Below are 18,890 nucleotides of genomic sequence, written 5' to 3' on the forward strand. Positions count from 1 at the left end.
ACAAAAGGTAACTATGTGAGGTGATGGATGTGTTAATCAACTTAATTGTGGTAAACATTTCACAATATCACATTGTACACTTTAGATATATAAAATTTTTTTGCCAACTATACTTCAATAAAGTTGGGGTGGGGGAAGAATATGGAGTGTCAGATTTCATCAAATTCGAAGAAGTTACCACAGAATTACCTAAGTGTATAAAGAATTCCCCGAGTATAAAGAATTCAATAGCCTTAAAGTATCTTTAGAGCAAAACAGGAAAACATTTAAATATCTTAAAAGGAAAAAGAATTACAAAACCAACAAAGTAGTTAAGGTAATTGACTACAATCTTAAGGAGACTATAGACTTTCTGAGTGGATAATGAGACTTCTGTTTTAAATTTCAGTAATCGTTTAAAGCGGCTCAGCCTGGTTGTCAGGGCAATGAGAAAATCAGGAGCTTCAGGATCTCACTGCTGAATGAAATCAATAAGCAACTTTAGACAGCCCAGAAGGTAACAAACTCCCTACTATGTCTCTTCAAGCCCAGGGAGATTTAAAATTTTAGAGACAAAGAAACTTCTACATAATCTCTGTGTACCAAAGCCACCCACAGACACTAAAATACTGACATTTAAAAAAAAAATTTTTATCGTAGTCATACCTCTCAGATATAACTACCGGTATTATTTTGTCATACTATATATATATAGCCTTTCAGACTTGCAAAAAATGCTGATCCTAACCATAGAGGTCACATTGTAAATGTTGTTTTGTAATCTGATATTTTCCAATGTCTTTAGAATTCATTCTTAGGATAAAATTACTTATCAAATAATAAAAACATTTAAAACTTTGATACATATTGCCAAACTGCCCTACAGATTTGTACTAACTCATACTCCTACCACTAAAGAACTTGAGTGCCTGTTTCTACAAACAGCCCAAATTTTTCACTTTTGGTGATCTGGTTAGGAAAACGTATTTCTTTGTCTAGTAGTGACATTTAATGTATCTTCACAAGGTTAACATTTCTTCTTTCATCGATTTTCTCCTTATCTTTTGACCATTTTTCTACTAGATTATTTTCCTTAATGACTAGAATTACAGAGATTATATAAATATCCCTGCAGTCTTAAGCAGAATGTACTAAATTTTCTTGCTGTATCAGAACAATGGTTTTTAATCAAGGATATTTATGAGAATCACTAAGGAAATTTACAAAGATATTTATGTCCTGAGTTCTACTTCAAACACAATCAGAATCTCCTGTGTCTTCTTTAATTTTTTATATATATATATATATATATATATATATATATATATTTTTTTTTTTTTAAAGTTGACTATGTACCCTTCTGGTTAAGAACCAATGACTTACAGGCTTTATTAACAGCAGTTATTGTAATATTTTAAGACATGATATACTTGGGAATAACTAAAGCACTCACACCTATTTTCTTCTATACTAAATAACCTTGATTGCTGTATTGAATTTTTGTGTCTGCTTTATAGTTATTCTAGTTCCTCCTTTACAACTATTCAGTATTTCCTTTTGTTGCCCTCTCTTACTTCCGTAGTAAACACAGCATAGAATTTTCATTTTTAGAATATTTTACGCACAAATAAAATACTGTAGTCATAAGCCAGCAAGGAAATAGGAAAAGTAAGGTAGGGTAATCTAAACTAGGGATGGCTTAATGAGAGATAAAACTGGAGATCAATGGCCTTATTTCACGATATCAGTTAACAGCTGAGATGCAGCACAGAGAGGCAACAGGAATTTTTTTTTTTTTTTTTTTTTTTTTTTTTTTTGCGGTACGCGGGCCTCTCACTGTCTTGGCCTCTCCCGCCGCAGAGCACAGGCTCCGGACGCGCAGGCTCAGTGGCCATGGCTCACGGGCCCAGCCGTTCCGCAGCATGTGGGATCCTCCCAGACCGGGGCACAAACCCGCGTCCCCCGCATCGGCAGGCGGACTCCCAACCACTGCGCCACCAGGGAAGCCCAGGCAACAGGAAATTTTGTGGTTAATCCAAAAGGGATGATTGCTTTAAAGCTCTAAGAGGGGTTTCCCACGTGGCGCAGTGGTTAAGAATCGATCACCTGACAATGCTGGGGGCACAGGTTCGAGTCCTGGTCCGGGAAGATCCCACATGCCGCGGGGCAACTAAGCCCCTGAGCCACAACTACTTGAGCCTGCGCTCTAGAGCCCACGAGCCACAACTACTGAGCCCGTGTGCCACAACTACTGAAGCCTGCGCACCTAGAGCCCGTGCTCTGCATCAAGAGAAGCCACCCAATGAGAAGCCTGCGCACCACAAGAAGAGTGGGCCTCGCTCGCCGCAACTAGAAAACGCCCACGTGCAGCAATGAAGACCCAACGCAGCCAAAAAAAAAAAAAAGAAAAAAAAAATTCTAAGAAATCAGTAGGCTTCTCGTGTTGATAGGAAGTTAGGTAAGGAATACAGGTTCCAGAGGAAGAGTAAATCTGGTCAATTTTTTCATATTGTGTTCATACTGAGGAATTCTAAAGACATTAAAGACCATCCGGGACAGTTTAAAATCCAGAAAAGAAAAAAAAATCTCAGGGTCAAACTGGAAATGTCTTTCTCTCAGGAGATCAGGGACCAAGATAAGATCTATAGGAAATAGGAAGGCTGAAAGCAGAAGAACTATACAACTGAGTCCCAAAGAGGCTGTTGACTTAGTACCTATCTACTTAAGTAAAGGCTATCAGGAGAACTTAAGGACCATGCCAAGTGCCAGAAATAACAACTTTAACTGGGCTTAAGGTTCAAATTTTGTAGGTTAGCATCAAGGTTCAAATTTTGTAGGTTAGCATCAATTTAAACTTGTTAATTATCATCCTTTACAAATTCACTAACCTCTATGAAGTCCTATTCACGTTTCTGCTGTTTAATTAGTAAAAAGTGTTTTCACTGAAATTATCTTTTTTTAGGAGTTGTCTCCAGACTTATTGCATTAATCAATGTTGCCAGACTAAATTGAGATCATTTGCACTTAAGCTCAGCTTTCACAATGAAATATCACCAACCCGTTATTTGTAGTTGAAAAACTACAAATATGTATTTGGTCTGAATTACACACTAGTCACTGCCAATATTGAATAGAAAGACATAGAACAATATTTGTATTACAGACATATATACATATATATTATTTTATTTAATCCTCATAAAATCTGAGAAACTTTTCCCAATTTAAAAAAACCCACCAAAACCTGAGACATACATAGTTCAGAGCAAATCTCTACAGATGGAGAAAATGAAGTCATACAGAAAAATGGCACCTGGGTGAAGAATCTTTTTGAACTTCTAAGGCAGTGCTTTTTCTGCCATACCAAGGGCTTAAAAAAAGATAAATTTTTGTTTCTTTTTTAGATTTTAGGGCTTGATTGTGACATGTCATTTATCTGCTTTAGAAAAGCTGTCCTAAAGTGTCTTTCTGCCCAATATAGCAGCATGCAATGTACACTGACTAGTATTTAGAGGAGCTTACACATTCTATTTTACCATGTACCTGTACGAAGAATTTCCTCTAGTTAACTGTGTTTGTACATGTTCACACATATAATACACCCTCCAAATGCTACTTTTATAATACTGTTGCATTTTATTTCTGCTGTTTTAACCAAGTGTCTTGTGCTTCAAATATTTTCTCAGAGTATTTTATTTCAACTCTAACATCACAATAGTATGCTAGGCAGTACACTGTAAAAGTTCAGCAAAAGAAACCAAAACTGCAGTTCTTGTGAATGTAGAGGCTATGTATCTTTTTGAGAAATATTGTAAAAACATCTTTGATGGTGTAGCACTAGCCTGGGTAACTAAGTAGTTCAGCAAAATTGATAACTTATGATTTAAATAGGAAGTTTTCAGATAAATTCCATATCTGCTTTCATGGCCAATTTAGCTGGGAAATTTTCCAGATAGCATTCTTAGGCAGGAAAGCTCCCCAAGTACTCTCATGCTTCAGGTTCAAATATGTTTCCATGACAAATGTTTAATGAACAAACAGAGCAGATTAAGTTACTAGACAATCACAGTTTTTAAGACTTCATTAAATATAAATATATAGCTTGACAAGAAGATATGGATTAAACCATATGTAGCTGAAACAAATAAATATGTAAAAGGAAATATGAAACAGTAAATGATATAAACTTATTTATAAAGACATGAATTTCATCAGAGGGTTTATCAGTTTAATGGAAATTAAAAATGATGCTGCCTCTGCCCAATAAAGTTTTAAGGTCACAGAGAAAGCAAAAAATATCTATCGCATTAGTCTTAAAATACTGATTATGATAAATTTTATTGGAAAATTCTGAATGGAATTCTGACAAAAGGTCTTTTCTTTGATATTAAGTATGATGTCATAATGAAAAATAATTGTTGGCAATATCAACTCTGGGATTCTCATTCTGACACACGTTCATTTTAGTTTCATATAAAAATTCTTAATTTCAAAAGGTATTTTGTTGTAGGTTTAAAAAACTTTGTTTCTATATGGTATATCTTTAAAAGCATTTTACAAATACATATTATGCAAAACAGCAAATTTTCTACCCATAAGAAATGTTCCATTGTATGATATAGTAATTAGATTACATGCTACTTAAACGAAAACCACCTAAGTTCTTCGAAATTCTGTGCAATTCCAGAGGAAATTTGAAAAATCTAATCAGATGCAGCTAAATCCATCCTGTCAAATATGTACCCTCTTTTATAATAATGATGAAGATAGACAACAAAGAGAGGACAGACTAGAGAGAGAACAGAGACTCCCCATATACAGATATCAGAGGCTCCCTTCCCCATTCCCATACACAGAGACACAACAGGCACAAGGAAAAAGAACCACATGGACAGAGAAGTAGAGAGATAAATAAAGAACACAGGGCTAGCAAGAAAGAATGACACAGGTGTAGAGCGGGGAGTGAACAAAGAAGGGGTTACGGAGGAAGAGCAGTACCCAGAACAAGGCAGGACGGAGGGAAGACAGAAATGAGGACAGACACTGTGCTGAGGGGAAGGCAAAGGCAGGCATGGCAAATCTGGCTTTGGTGATAAACTCCAGTCTGTAGCAACTTCCCTAGAAGCAAGTTCTTTATATCTAGTTCAAATGCCTTGTCCTGCAGTTTGATCTATTTCCTCTTATTTGATGTTCAGTAGACATTGTTTTAAGTTTCCCATTTCCTCTAACGTTTCATACAACAGTTAAATCTTGATTATTTATGTTAAAAGAGAGGACATATTATCTAAAAGCAAGAAAAATCACTTACATTTGGCTTTGGGATACAATTAATCAGATAAATACAAACACACACATAAGCCCACAAATCCACCCCCCAACACTCTCCTCTCCTCTTGGCCCTCTCCTGGCTGCCTAAAATATAAAAGAATGAAGACTCTAAAATGGGCAACAGAAAGCAATCACCAAGAGTTGCTCTATCTGAAAATTCTATCTTCAAACACCCAAGACTGGAGAATTGTTTGGCAGTAAGGGTAAACAATAAAATTACTCAAGGAAGCTACGGAATCTCCGTTTCTGGAGATCTTTCAAAGCAATGGAGATAACCATCTACCTTGGATTAGCTTTGTTATTTTCACTTACTGCTATCATTTACCCCACATGAAAACAGTTTCTACATATCTATTCTAGCATTAATATTCTTCCGTTTCATTGTTTAAATAATACCAATTCTTTTAACCTATCCTCAGAAATTTCTATATTTCAACCAACTTCATGACTTTTTCCTGAACACTTTTAAAGATTTCTTCTTTTCCCCTAAACTGTACAGTCAAATTGACTATTCAGATGAGGAACTTAATAGTATTGAGTATGAGGAGATTATACCAGTTTCCAGTACATCTATCCACTGACTCGAAATTCGAATGTTCATTTAGGAAATCTTTACTTAAGTAGGGATGGGTTGTCTTTCCTTTTTCTTTTTTTCTTTTTAAATTTAAGGACATAAAATTCAGATCTCTGAGCTTTGGTTTTCAGTGGACTAGGTTAAACTGCATTTATTAAAAATAACGAGAAGCTCATGAAACACCCTGAACAGTAATTAATCATTAAAAAATTGCATTACAAATTAAAAAGAAATTCTAGACAAGCATACAAGCAAAGACAGTTGAGAGAGATGGCAGAGCAAAAACCTTAGCCCTAAATATAAGACAATGGAAAAATATCATTGAAATGACTACTATTCAATCAAGTACAAAAGCTTCATGATTTTTCTCTGGACAAAACTGAAATGAGTTTGGTGAGCAAGAAAAAGACCCAAATTTGAAGGCAGAATACCTGGGTCCTAGTTGTGACTTGGATCACTTACTAGCTGCAATATATATCACTGGAAAATCCATCTCAAGTCTCTGGGCCTTTCTATAAAATGAGTGGGTTTGACTTGGATATTATTTCTCAAACTTTCGTTAGTGATCCATTAAAAATGTGTATTTTTAAATTTCTCAACCCAGTATATACATCCCTATTTGAGATAAAAATTTATAAATACTTACATGCAATATAATATACCTTAATATCTTCTATTTTTTTCTAGTTCTTAAAAAAATTACTGGTTGGGCTTCCCTGGTGGCATAGTGATTGAGAGTCTGCCTGACGATGCAGAGGACACGGGTTCGTGCCCCAGTCTGGGAAGATCCCACATGCCGCAGAGCGGCTGGGCCCGTGAGCCATGGCCGCTGAGCCTGCGCGTCCGGAGCCTGTACTCCGCAACGGGAGAGGCCACAGCAGTGAGAGGCCCGCGTACCGCCACAAAAAAAAAAAAAAAAAAATTACTGGTTGATAGCATGGCTAAAATTAAAAAGACATATTGATATAATAACAAATAGAAGCAAGAATGTAGAGAAACTGTAACCCTCTCATGCTGCTGATGAAAAGGTAAAATAGTGCAGGTACTGGCGAAAATATGGCAGTTCCTCAATAAGTTAAAACACAATTACCGTTTGATCCAGCAATTCCACTCCTAGGTATATACTCCAAAGAATTGAAAACAGATGTTTAAACAAAAATTATATGTGAATATTTGTAACAGCACTATTCACAATAGCTAAAAGGTAGAAACAAACCAAACATTCCACCAACAGATGAATGGATAAACAAAACATGGTATTTCCATACAGTGGAATATTATTCAGCTATAAAAAGGAATGAAGTAATGGTTCATACTACAACACAGATGAACCCTGAAGACATTATGCTATGTGAAAAGAAACCAGTTACAAAAAGCCACATACTGTATGATTCAGTTAGATGAAATGTCCCAAATAAACAAATACACAGAAAGTAGATTAGGGTGGTCAGGAGTTAGGGGGAGGAGAGAATAGAGAGTGAATGCTTATGGGTCCAGAGTTTCTTTCTGAGGTAATGGAAACACTCTACATAATGGTGATGGCTGCACAATCTTGTGAATGTACTAAAAACTCATGAATTGTACACTTTAAAAGAGTGAATTTTATGGTATAGTAAAGCTGTTATTTTAAAAAATGAAGTAAAAAATTACTGGTTAAGATCCACAAACTAATTTCATGGACTAAAAGGTTAGATGATCTCTGGTAGCTTCTGGTCCTTACAAAAGTTAAATTTTAGTCAAACTTACAATGTGCAACATGTTTATATATGTGTTTTCACTTGATCCTCAAGAAAATACAGAAACTGAGGCTCAGGAAACTTAAGTAACTTGTCAAAGGTCAATAGCAAGTGAAGGTAAAAAGTATTTAAACTCTACATTTGACTCCAGGCATCCCTGTACCAATATGTAATGATATCATGCATTTCTGAACATAAAATGATTCAAGTCTTTGCAAAGGGAAAAAGTTAAAACCTATTAATACTTTATAGGTGGAATGAAGTTTTGATACATTGTGTCAAAGACTAAATGGTATAGCAGTTAATTATTTTTCAGTAGCATTATGCATATTTAATAACCAAACATTACATGACTATACACATATTCTAATGAATTTTTTAATCTTTATTTTAGGCTAGTTCTAATTTTAGCAATCTGAACAAATCAAAAAATCATCAAATGTCCCAACATTTTAAACATAATACCAATGGGTCTAATCATTTCATTTCCAGAAAAAAAAAATTTCTCAAAGAATGGCTAATAAAGTTTGGAAATATCTATAGCAGTTGAGCAAAAATTTAATAGCAAGAATAATTAACTTCTCAGAAATGTATGAACTCAAGGTTTATTTGCACTAGAATTTTGTTTGCTGCCTTTAAATAAACTTTATTTTAAAAGCCAATCTTAAAAAAAGTTTATCACAAGCCAGCAAAATTCCAGCATTTCCCACGGTCAATCAAAGTCAAATAACATCAGAAACAAATGTGGAAGAAATATTTTATTTTATAACATCAAACACAAGAATACTCTTGACTTAAAAGTCTGAATATTCAGAGACACCTGGCAAAAAATATGTAGATACTAATAAAGACTGAAACATGGTATTATTAATATTACGAAAATATTTTATTCATCCTAGTTTTCTTCCCCTTGGTGTGTCTTTTTTATTTTTTCTTAACACTAGTAGCATCTGGTGTAAATCAGAAAGTCCCTAATCACAAATTTCAAGAATCTCCTTATTAGCCACAAAACAGATAGCTCACCATGGTTGTGTGATGGGTGGGTGTGTATGCCTTTCCTAAGGTCTCTTCAAAAGTGTGGTAATCATACAGTGACATCCATGATAGATAGCAATGTTTCCTAGTTTATTCCCTTTAAATATTCTGTCTACTATATTTACTTGTCCACAATCCTGGCCCCAAATTACTTATCTTTGACCATAAAAATCAATCAAACAGTCAATTCTATAATCTAAAGACATCTGAAGATGATCCTACTCTACCTCATCCTACCTGCATTCTGCTCTTTTCTCAGAATTTTTCTCACAGGGTAGCTTGCTTTACTTATGAAAGAGAACAAGACAATGATATTGTATTTGTAGCAAAGCAAGTTTGAATAACTCGTGCCAATTTTACGGAAAGCCTCCCTAATATATCAAAATTCTTATAATTTATACTACTAATATTATTCATTTGAAATTTCCACATCACTATTTTCTAATTTTCAATAAGATTCTAACTGCTTTTAAATAAGAAAATTCAGTTTATCCTTTCTGAATATTTTCTATTAATTCCATCCCTGCATTTTTATTATTATACAGTGCCGAATTTATAAATATGTTCATTAAAAACCACCACCCAGATAATTAAAGTATCTAACCTTTCCAATCACATTTTCAATTCTTTAAGGAGAATTTCCTCTACTCACAGATAAATGATGATGTATCATTTGGAAACTGAAGGCTCCCTCTCAAAGAAATAAATCAGTTGCCCCATCCTTCCCTCATTTAACACAAGGTTGCTGTTTCTGGCTGTGAAAAAGGCTGAGAAGTTGTCTCCTGGCATGTGTATATTAATCAAAACACTGGCAGGGAGACTCATACAACTTTAAGGGAGTACTGTTGTAGTCTGATGTGTTAGCAAATTATAAACAGGAAAAAAAATGTCTGATACAAAGCTAATATACTTCATTTTAAAATGAAAACTTAAAACTGAGTATATCCAAAAACTGAAGATTTGACTGACAATAACAACCTTATAACTTACTATAACTTTTCATGTTTCCTACACTTAACACATTTGTGTTGAGTGTATTAAAATTAAATCTATCACTTATTTCTCAAAATATGAAATATTCTCCTAACCAAGAAATGACTTACAGATACCTGGTACTACATTTCAAATTACTTTAAAATAAAATATAATAAACAGCCTTACGTTCAAAGATTGCACAAAGATAACTTTTAAAACCACACTGGATTGCAAGTTGGAAGAAAATGTATCTGTACTTTAATCTATAGTTGTAGAAAAATTAACCAAGCAGCATACAAAAAGAAATAGGAAAAAGCAAAAAATTTAAGAGAAATGGTCTTCAGTTTTCTGTGGTTAGGTAAAAAAATAAATAAAAATTCCCTAAGTGAATCTGGCTTAAGCTGTATTTGTTTCCTCATGGAGATTACACGAATATTGTCTATTAGATGGACTTTTATGCCTCATACAATTAAAGCAAATGGACAAATACATTAATCTTAAAGAAATTTAAACAGAAACCCAGAAGACTCAATCCAGGCTTGGGTTGGATATGTTACAATGTAAGCTTTCTCCAAGTCACAGAGAATATTTACAGAATATTTTAATATAAAATAATGGAGTGGTAGGAGATGAAGGCCAATAAGAGGCAATTGGGAATGAAACAATTTTACTCTAACAAAACTCTTAGGGAAAAAGAGCATAAAATTCCTTCACATAAATGTATTGTAAAAAATATGTAATCTTTCTGTTTTTACTATAATGCCTTTCATCTGAAGGCATTTAGCAGACTTCACTATGACTGAACACACCTATGATTTCTTAAGTCACAGAGAAGTGTGCACACTACTTTCTGTCAAGAAATGTGGATCCTTAGTAAATGTATAGCAAAGAAAAGAAGCAGATGTGATAAAGTAGAAACTGTTCTAGACTAGATATAGTATGTATGGTGTATATACCATATATAGTATATATGGTACCTTTATATATACAGATTTAATATATATGGTATACTATATACAAAGAGAGAGTACATATGGTACCTTTGAGTAAATCAGAAAAAGGTGTTCCACTCTTGGTAGCCAAAGCTCTGGTCTAGTGAGTGAAGAGCAGGCTGGATATCAGTCTCCACTCAAACCCCCTGTTCTTTGCAGTACATCAACTGCATATCCAGATTAGGCAAATTCAAACTTGGTCCTACCACTTAGCATGGAGTCTTACACAAGTGATTTAACTGAGGTTCAATTTCTTTTTCTGTAATGGATATTACAGAGCCCTGTTAACAGGACTACTCTGGGTACTAAACAGAAAGCTGTTTGCTACAGCATCTAGTACAGGATTCAACAGACACTTAAATAAATGGCAAAACAACGACGAAAACCCTCTCCTTCCATAGAAAAGTGAAGTGTCTCTCTTTTCACATCTATAAATAATAAACCACTAAGAAATAAAATACTTCCTTTTAGTTAGCCTGGTTTTAAGGGAACACAAGTTAATGTAGACCACTGACACTAGTTCAGGAATCTCTCCTGTGTGTGTGTAGGAAGAGAGGGCAGTTAAGTTCAATTATGAAATATTTTAAGTTTGGAAACACACATTCGACATCAATTTCTCTCATAGATTCATAATGCCTATTAGATTATAAAGGCTACAAGAAGTACTGTAATAAGAAGCTGTTTAACTTATTTAACCAAGTGTTCTCAAAATTTATTTGATCACAGAATTCTTTTTTATTTATATCTATTAATATCTCATGTCACTAGTTTTTTTGTTTTCTTCACAAAATGAAATTTGGGAATAGTTAGTATAGGATTATGCCGTAGGAATAGCACCAGTTCTCATTAACAGCCATTAATTAAAGAAAATCAAATCAATGTTAAGCTACATATATTAATTTTATCACTATTTTACTAACCTTAAGGAAATCAGAAATTCAAAATCTGAAAACTATTTTTCAGTAATTTTGATATAAAAGTTTGAGTTTGAAATAAAATGTGAATTTCAAGGCTTTAAAAGTTAGGTCTCATACATAAATTTTTAATTCAAAGATTAGATATAAAAATTATGTTGTAGTGACTGAACACTTAGGATATGTGCCTTAGCTCTACATGGCTAACAGTAAACAATGGTCATATGGCCTTTCCGAGAAAGGAACTGATCTTGGTCTGAATTCAAATTGCTATTACTTACATTCTCTTATATCCCTCCTCCTTCCTATACACATTTATGTCACGGCAAGAGAAACAAAAGCAAAACATTTTCTATTATTCTACTGTTTTTACTTACCTAATATTTTCACAGCATAATGAGGACTTTCTAAAATAATTCCTTCCTCTGTATCAAATATAGGGTTATCTATTCCAGTTTTTGGAGGAATTTGGGCTAGTTTCTTAAGTCTCATGGAAGAATTAAGGTCAAGTTCTTGTTTTTTCCCTTCTTCCTCTCGCCTACGCCTCATGTCCTCCTGTTGTTGCCGAATACGTTCCAACTGTGCACTTCGACGTACTGGCATCATCCTGGTGCCCAAATCTCCAGGGCAGTCAACAGCCATCTCTCGGTGCTTCTGATGTTCCTCTGGTGATGCAAGATCAACATTTTTTACTTCGTTGTCTGATTCCTCAGTAACATGCCCATTCATATGGGATGTTGTCATGGTTATCTATAAAAACCCGTACCACTTTTTATAATTCAATTTTTCCTATAAAGCCAATCTCTTGATTCTGTAGTATAAAATCCATGTTACTTCAAAAAAAAAAAAAAAACTTCTCACATCACATAATAATGCTATGAAAATGTATCCATGAAGGAAATCTAAGGGGAAAGATGGGGAAAAAAAGTATAAGAATTACAATATAAAAGTAGATTTTTTTACATAGTCCACTTCCAATCTCTATCTCTACACAATATAGAAAATATCTCATAAGTATATAATATTATCTTGCTATATAGATTAAATATTTTCCTTTCATTTTATAGATCTGAGGAAAACAAGGTGTTTCAAGAAAAAAAAGTACCCTCTCAAGTATACTGTTTAATTTTACAGCTAAGAAAAATGACGTATTAGAAAGTTTAGCACAGCAAGAAAATAAGAAGGTTCTGGGTACTAGTTTAGTAGAGAATGAGATATTTAAGGTGTAAAAGTATTTTAATCATCTTTACAGTTGTCTCAACACAATCCTTTATGCTCAATTAATATACATGAGATTGAAATCCCTTCCTAGTTAACTCCTAAAGAACCTGGCATACAGCAAGCCATGTTGTTGACTCGATATAAAGGCAGCACTATGGGAGACAATTCACTTTTCGGAGTTTATGAGATGAAGAAGATACCCAATGAAAAAGAAATTTTAATTAGCAGCTAAGGCATCTACAGGATAAAACTACCTTAAGTGAGAAAAAGACTATGTCAGTTATCAGTCTTTATAACTGGTGGCATTAAAAAAAGAATTAGGGTTAATTCTTTCAGAGGATTCATTTAGAGAAAATGGTAGTATCTGTTACCACTCAAAAATGTTTTAAAGTCACACTATACAGCAAACAAGAACATATTGGACTTGGAGACCAGAAGACTGAATTTTAATTCTGGCTCTGCTACTTCCTCTAGCTTTATGATTTAAGACTAGTTTCTCTCTCTGAACCTTAGATTCCTTTGGAAAATTTATTCATAGAATTGTTCTGAGTTTTTTTTTTTTTTTAAGATTTTTTTGATGTGGACCATTTTTAAAGTCTTTTATTGAATTTGTTACAATATTGCTTGTTTTATGTTTTGTTTTTTTGGCCGCAAGCATGTGGGATCTTTGCTCCCCAACCAGGGATTGAACCCGCACCCCCTGCATTGGAAGGTGAAGTCTTAACGACCAGACCACCAGGGAAGTCCCCTGTTCTGAGTTTTAAATGATATAAAGTTTTAGAACTAAAAACTATTTATACTTATATTAATTCTTAGTATTAATTTGATTCTCCTATTTTAAAAATCCTTCAACATATTTTAGACAAGAAAAATATTTTACTGGATGACAATGGCTTTTCATCAAGCCATTTCTTGGGCATAAATAGGCAGATTATTTATATATGTGCAAACCCACACATTAAATCTAATTAGTCTTCTTTTGCTCAAGACTTTAAAAATATTTACAATAATAAACCTACTACCTCCTTGAGTTGAGTAGCACTCCAGTTAATAGGTTGGTTAGAGAACATGCCAACTAAGCAAAAGCTGAGTTTTCAGATGATATTCCTAATGCCAGCCAGTCTTCTCTCAAGCAAACATCTTGTCACAGACTGCTTAACACAAACCCACCCTAGTGGAAAACCACTAGACCAATAATCTAGTGGAAAACCACTAGACCAATAATCAGGAAAATAGATGCAAACTACATGAGCCACTAGAATTACATTTTCACAAGAACTCTGGTAGATTTTTCTGTCTTCCGTCCAAATTATAGCTCTATTTTTTATAATTATGCGATCTACATAGAAATACCTTATTTATCATTAAATTGCCTTCTTTTTCATTAAAACGAGAGCTATTAGAATTATGTTAGATAGGGACTTCCCTGGCGGCCCAGTGGTTAAGAATCCGCCTGCCAACACAGGGGACACAGGTTCGAGCCCTGGTCTGGGAAGATCCCACATGCCTGCGGAGCAACTAAGCCAGTGTGCCACAACTACTGAGTCTGCGCTCTAGAGCCCACGAGCCACAACTACTGAGCCTGCGTGCTGCACCTACTGAAGCTCGCGAGCCTAGAGCCCATGCTCCGCAACAAGAGAAGCCACTCAGTGAGAAGCCCGTGCACTGCAACGAAGAGTAGCCCCTGCTCGCTGCAACCAGAGAAAGCCTGTGTGCAGCAACGAAGACCCAATGCAGCCAAAAATAAAACAAATAAATAAATTTATATATTAAAAAAATTATGTTAGATAATTCTTGTTTTATAATATTGATTAAATGCAAATTTATCTTATTTAATATTTTCATTACAAGTAAGCAGAAATTTATGTAGGAGTTACTGTAGTGTTATGTTTAATTTTAAAAATTTAGGAGTATATTTACTTCCAGAAAATTAAAACTCTCAACTTTCTCTACTTACAACATTTATGGGATATTAAAAATCAAACTTAATCATGAGTATTTTTTATTTATATATATGCTGGTCTACAAAAATTATGATTTGAAATTAAAACTTAGCTTAAAAATTATAAGATTGTGTCCATATTCACTGTACTAAATCATGGAGGTGGAAGTTACAATCATGCAAGAGAAACTAGGCCAGGTGATCTCAGTCAGAGTTCTCATGCTTGGACTATAATCATGCTTGTTGTCTATCTGGATCTAGTCTTTTACCCTCAGAAAAATTTCTGCAACCTGATATTAATTCACTTAAATCTCCATTTTGGTCACATCTCCCTTAGCGTGTTCATAGTCCACTGGCCGAGACAGCAAAGAAAATGAATGATTATTCTTCTCAGTTGATTTCTCCTCATTAGATTCTAAATTTGTTAAAAACGGGTCATTCATGTCTTATTTTTATACCTTCCCTGTACTTAACACAATACATGTCATATAGGAAATGCCCATTAAGTATTTGTTCAACTGAACTTAGAAATGTTATAAATTCAGATGATGGGCTCTAAAATTTAGTCTGTGATAGTCAAAGCAAACCCTCAAAACATAAGGACACATTTCTTCCAGCAGCATTTCAAAAAACAACTAAAAATTAGCCAGATAGAACAGTCTGTTCCAGGCAGAGGGAAACACAAGACCAAAAGGAAGGAAGAACGTGAGAATATGGCACTTGCATAAAGTAGAATGGAATGCAAAATGGCTGGATGGGACAATGGGAGCATGTCATACATGAATAATGATAAAACTAGAAAGGCAAGCAGGGGGCCAGTTGGAGAAGAGTAACAGATGAAAACTTTGACCTTTATCTTGAAAGTAGTAAGAATCATGATAGGATTTAAAGCAGGGACTAACATGATCACACTCACTTTTAGAGAAATATCACTCTGGTAGAAGACTAGAGGATAGACTGAAGGGTGGCAATGAGACCAGTTTGAGGGCAACTGTAAGAAATGGGGTCCTGGGCTTCCCTGGTGGCGCAGTGGTTGAGAATCCGCCTGCCAATGCAGGGGACACAGGTTCGAGCCCTGGTCCGGGAAGAACCCACAGGCCGCGGAGCAACTAAGCACATGCACCACACAACTGAGCCTGCGCTCTAGAGCCCACGAGCCACAACTACTGAGCCCACGTGCCACAACTACTGAAGCCCATGTGCCTAGAGCCCGTGCTCCACAGCAGGAGAAGCCACCACAGTGAGAAGCCTGTGCACCATAAGGAAGAGTAGGCCCCGCTCGCCGCAACTAGAGAAAACCAGCACACAGCAACAAATATCCAATGCAGCCAAAAGAAAGAAAGAAAGAAAGGGAAAGAAAGAAAGAAATGGGGTCCTGAACTAATTTAAGATAGTGAGAATGAAGAAAAGTTATATTAAAGAAGCATGTAAGTTACAGAATTCCTAAAACTTGGTGTCTATATTTCATATAGCAGGGCAAAAAGGAGAGAAGGAAGTAGTAACACTAGAAGAAGTAGTAGTAGTAGTAGTAGTAGTAGTAGTAGTAGTAACAACAACTACAACATTTACTGAGCACATAATTCTATGCCAGACACTACTGCAAGCACTTCACATAGTATTCACTCATTTAATCCTCACTAAAACTCTAAAAGTAGGTCCAGATATGCCTGTTTTATAAATGAGGAATGGGGATTGAAGTAGGCCTTGAAGACAGGATGAAGGAAAAAGAAAGAGGCCATATGAACTAAAGACAAAAAATTAAAGGTATGGGAAAAGTACAAACAAAGCTAGTTGAACTATAGCAGTCAGTTTGTATAAGAGAATACTGGCTAGAAAATTTGACTGGGTCCAACTTATGAAAGGTCTTAAATATAAGTCCTTAATCTCAAGGCAGTAAGAAAGCCATCAAAGATTTAGAAAAAAGGGGTGATCTGAACATAAATTTAGTTGAGCACTTACCCCTGGCTAGGTACTGGGGCTACAGAGACAGGATCCCTGCCCATTAGTTTATCTACCAAAATGTCTCACAGAGATCTAGAAATTAATGTGTCCATAATTAAACTCATATTTCCCTTTAATCCCCTCTATTCTCCTTGATCCTTTTCCTCCATTCTCAATTCTAATCAATGCCACTATATCTACCCAGTTACCCAAGACCGCACAATGTTTAAGAGTACAGGCTCCAGAACCAGGCTGCCTAGGATCTAATCCTTGCCTATTTTCCATTTAAGTCTCAGCTCAAATACATACTCCCCTGGATTTCCATAATTTCCCAAACTGGCTATGTGCCTCCTCTGAAATCCCACAATCCCTATCACATCTCTGATCAAACTCGACTACAGCTATTTGTATCTCTGTCTGTCTGCCCCAGACTAGAAACGCTTGGAAGTCAGGAACCATGCCGACCCATCTCTGGATCCGTGACACTGCCTAGTATAAGACCAAGCAAACTGGAGGCTTCAGAATATGAACCCAGGCAGTGTGACTTCACGGCCACTATCTTTGGGTCACAAGGTGGACAGCAATGTCATTAACTAAGATGGAGAATTCGATAGAAGGGGAGATAAATTAAAGGGCATTACGGGTTTAGTTTTAGACACAATTTCAAGGTGATTATACGTCATACAGGTAAATGATCTAATCAGCAAGGATCTGTCTTATTGATCTCTATAGCCCTGATAACTAGTTAAGGGATAAACGCCTAATTAACCATATAAGCAAATTACTCCTGTGTTCAGAACATCTGATGGCTTTCATATTGCCTAGAGAACAGAGTCTAAACTCACAAGGTAAATCCAAACTTTCTAACTGTATCTTTTACTACTTTCCCGTACAAGCCTTCTAAGTTAGCTTCCTCATTTGTGCCTGCCTATCCCATATCTTTCTCTTCCTGCCCAAATGTCTTACGAACTAAGAAATAAGAACTGCTTCTCCCTTCATCTTCTGCTTTCAAGATCTACCACAAATCACTATTCCTTCAAGAAATATTTCCAGATCACCCCAGTTAAATAATGATCTCATCATACCAACACTCCTAAAGACTTCATAATGCTCACAAGTTAATTCATGAGGTCCATGACAGATTCTTCCAGAATCAAAGAAACATTATGCTGTGTCCCACAGTTTTAGCATTAATGATCATTATAATTTTTAAACAGGCAAACCATGAATATTCTAGCTCATTTATGTAGTCATCACATAACAATAAACAATGAAAGAGAACCAGTCCAAAGGAATTATTCTGTCACTCTGGGGGGTGGGGGGGAGGAAAAAAACCCTACAGTCCTTTGTTTGACAATTTGGAGGCTGGTAAATAACTGAACTAGAGAATTATCTCCTTATATGTAAATGAAAGACTGACTTATGCAGACAATGTAGTTACAAGCTGCTGGTCCTAAGAGTATTCTCATCTCAATACTCTAATTATAAATAAATTGTTTTAAAAATGCCTCAGGGCTTCCCTGGCAGCGCAGTGGTTGAGAGTCTGCCTGCCGATGCAGGGGACACGGGTTCGTGCCCTGGCCTGGGAAGATCCCACATGCTGCAGAGCGGCTGGGCCCGTGAGCCATGGCCGTTGAGCCTGCGCATCTGGAGCCTGTGCTCCGCAACGGGAGAGGCCACAACGGTGAGAGGCCCGCGTACCGCAAAATAAATAAATAAATAAAAATGCCTCAAAGGCCCACATTTCAAATCCTAATCAAAGTCCCAGCTTATTATACCCACACCCCCATGGAAAAAAAAAAAGAAAGAAAAATTTTAAAAACAAAGCAAAACTCTTTACACTCCACAAAAGAAGAAAATGAATTTTCAGGCTCGTAGGCCAAAGCTATTTCAATGTTAACTTTGAACTAGTGGAGAGAAAGGGCTCTGCTTATGTGAATTGAATACAGAAGAAGGGGGTAAAAAGAAGCTAAATAAGCTTCAATAAGTACAAATGATTGAGACTGGGGGGCCTGAAATAGGGATATAGGGATATAGGCCCACTGAAAACTCCACACCAAGAAACAAAACCATTTGTGTGAGAGCTGGGAAACATGAACTGTTAGCAGGAAGACCAGATTCTATATAATCAGTATCCTAACTTTTAGGCAAAGGGATATGTAAAACATATACTTCATATGAAAACACAGTCGGTCTACACTAGCATTTAGAACTCTAGATTTTTTTTTTCAATTCATCCTTCCTCCCCTTCTC

At 35.6% G+C, this 18,890-nt stretch overlaps 1 protein-coding gene across 5 annotated transcripts in view; it reads right to left on the minus strand.

Annotated features, from left to right (window-relative positions):
• Positions 1–18,890, minus strand: part of PALS1 (protein associated with LIN7 1, MAGUK p55 family member) — a 104,754-nt gene that overhangs the window by 55,854 nt on the left and 30,010 nt on the right. For 3 of the 5 annotated variants that reach the window (XM_079915066.1, XM_079915068.1, XM_079915067.1), the window contains one exon: positions 11,911–12,435. In XM_079915066.1, the coding sequence (XP_079771192.1) occupies positions 11,911–12,277 (367 nt within the window). In that variant the 5' untranslated portion in view covers positions 12,278–12,435. The remainder of the gene's footprint in view (positions 1–11,910; positions 12,436–18,890) is intronic. The other 2 variants (XM_079915070.1, XM_079915069.1) reach the window with 1 other exon arrangement.

Source organism: Stenella coeruleoalba (assembly GCF_951394435.1).
Source record: "Stenella coeruleoalba genome assembly, chromosome: 2".
NCBI classification, from domain to species: Eukaryota; Metazoa; Chordata; class Mammalia; order Artiodactyla; family Delphinidae; genus Stenella; species Stenella coeruleoalba.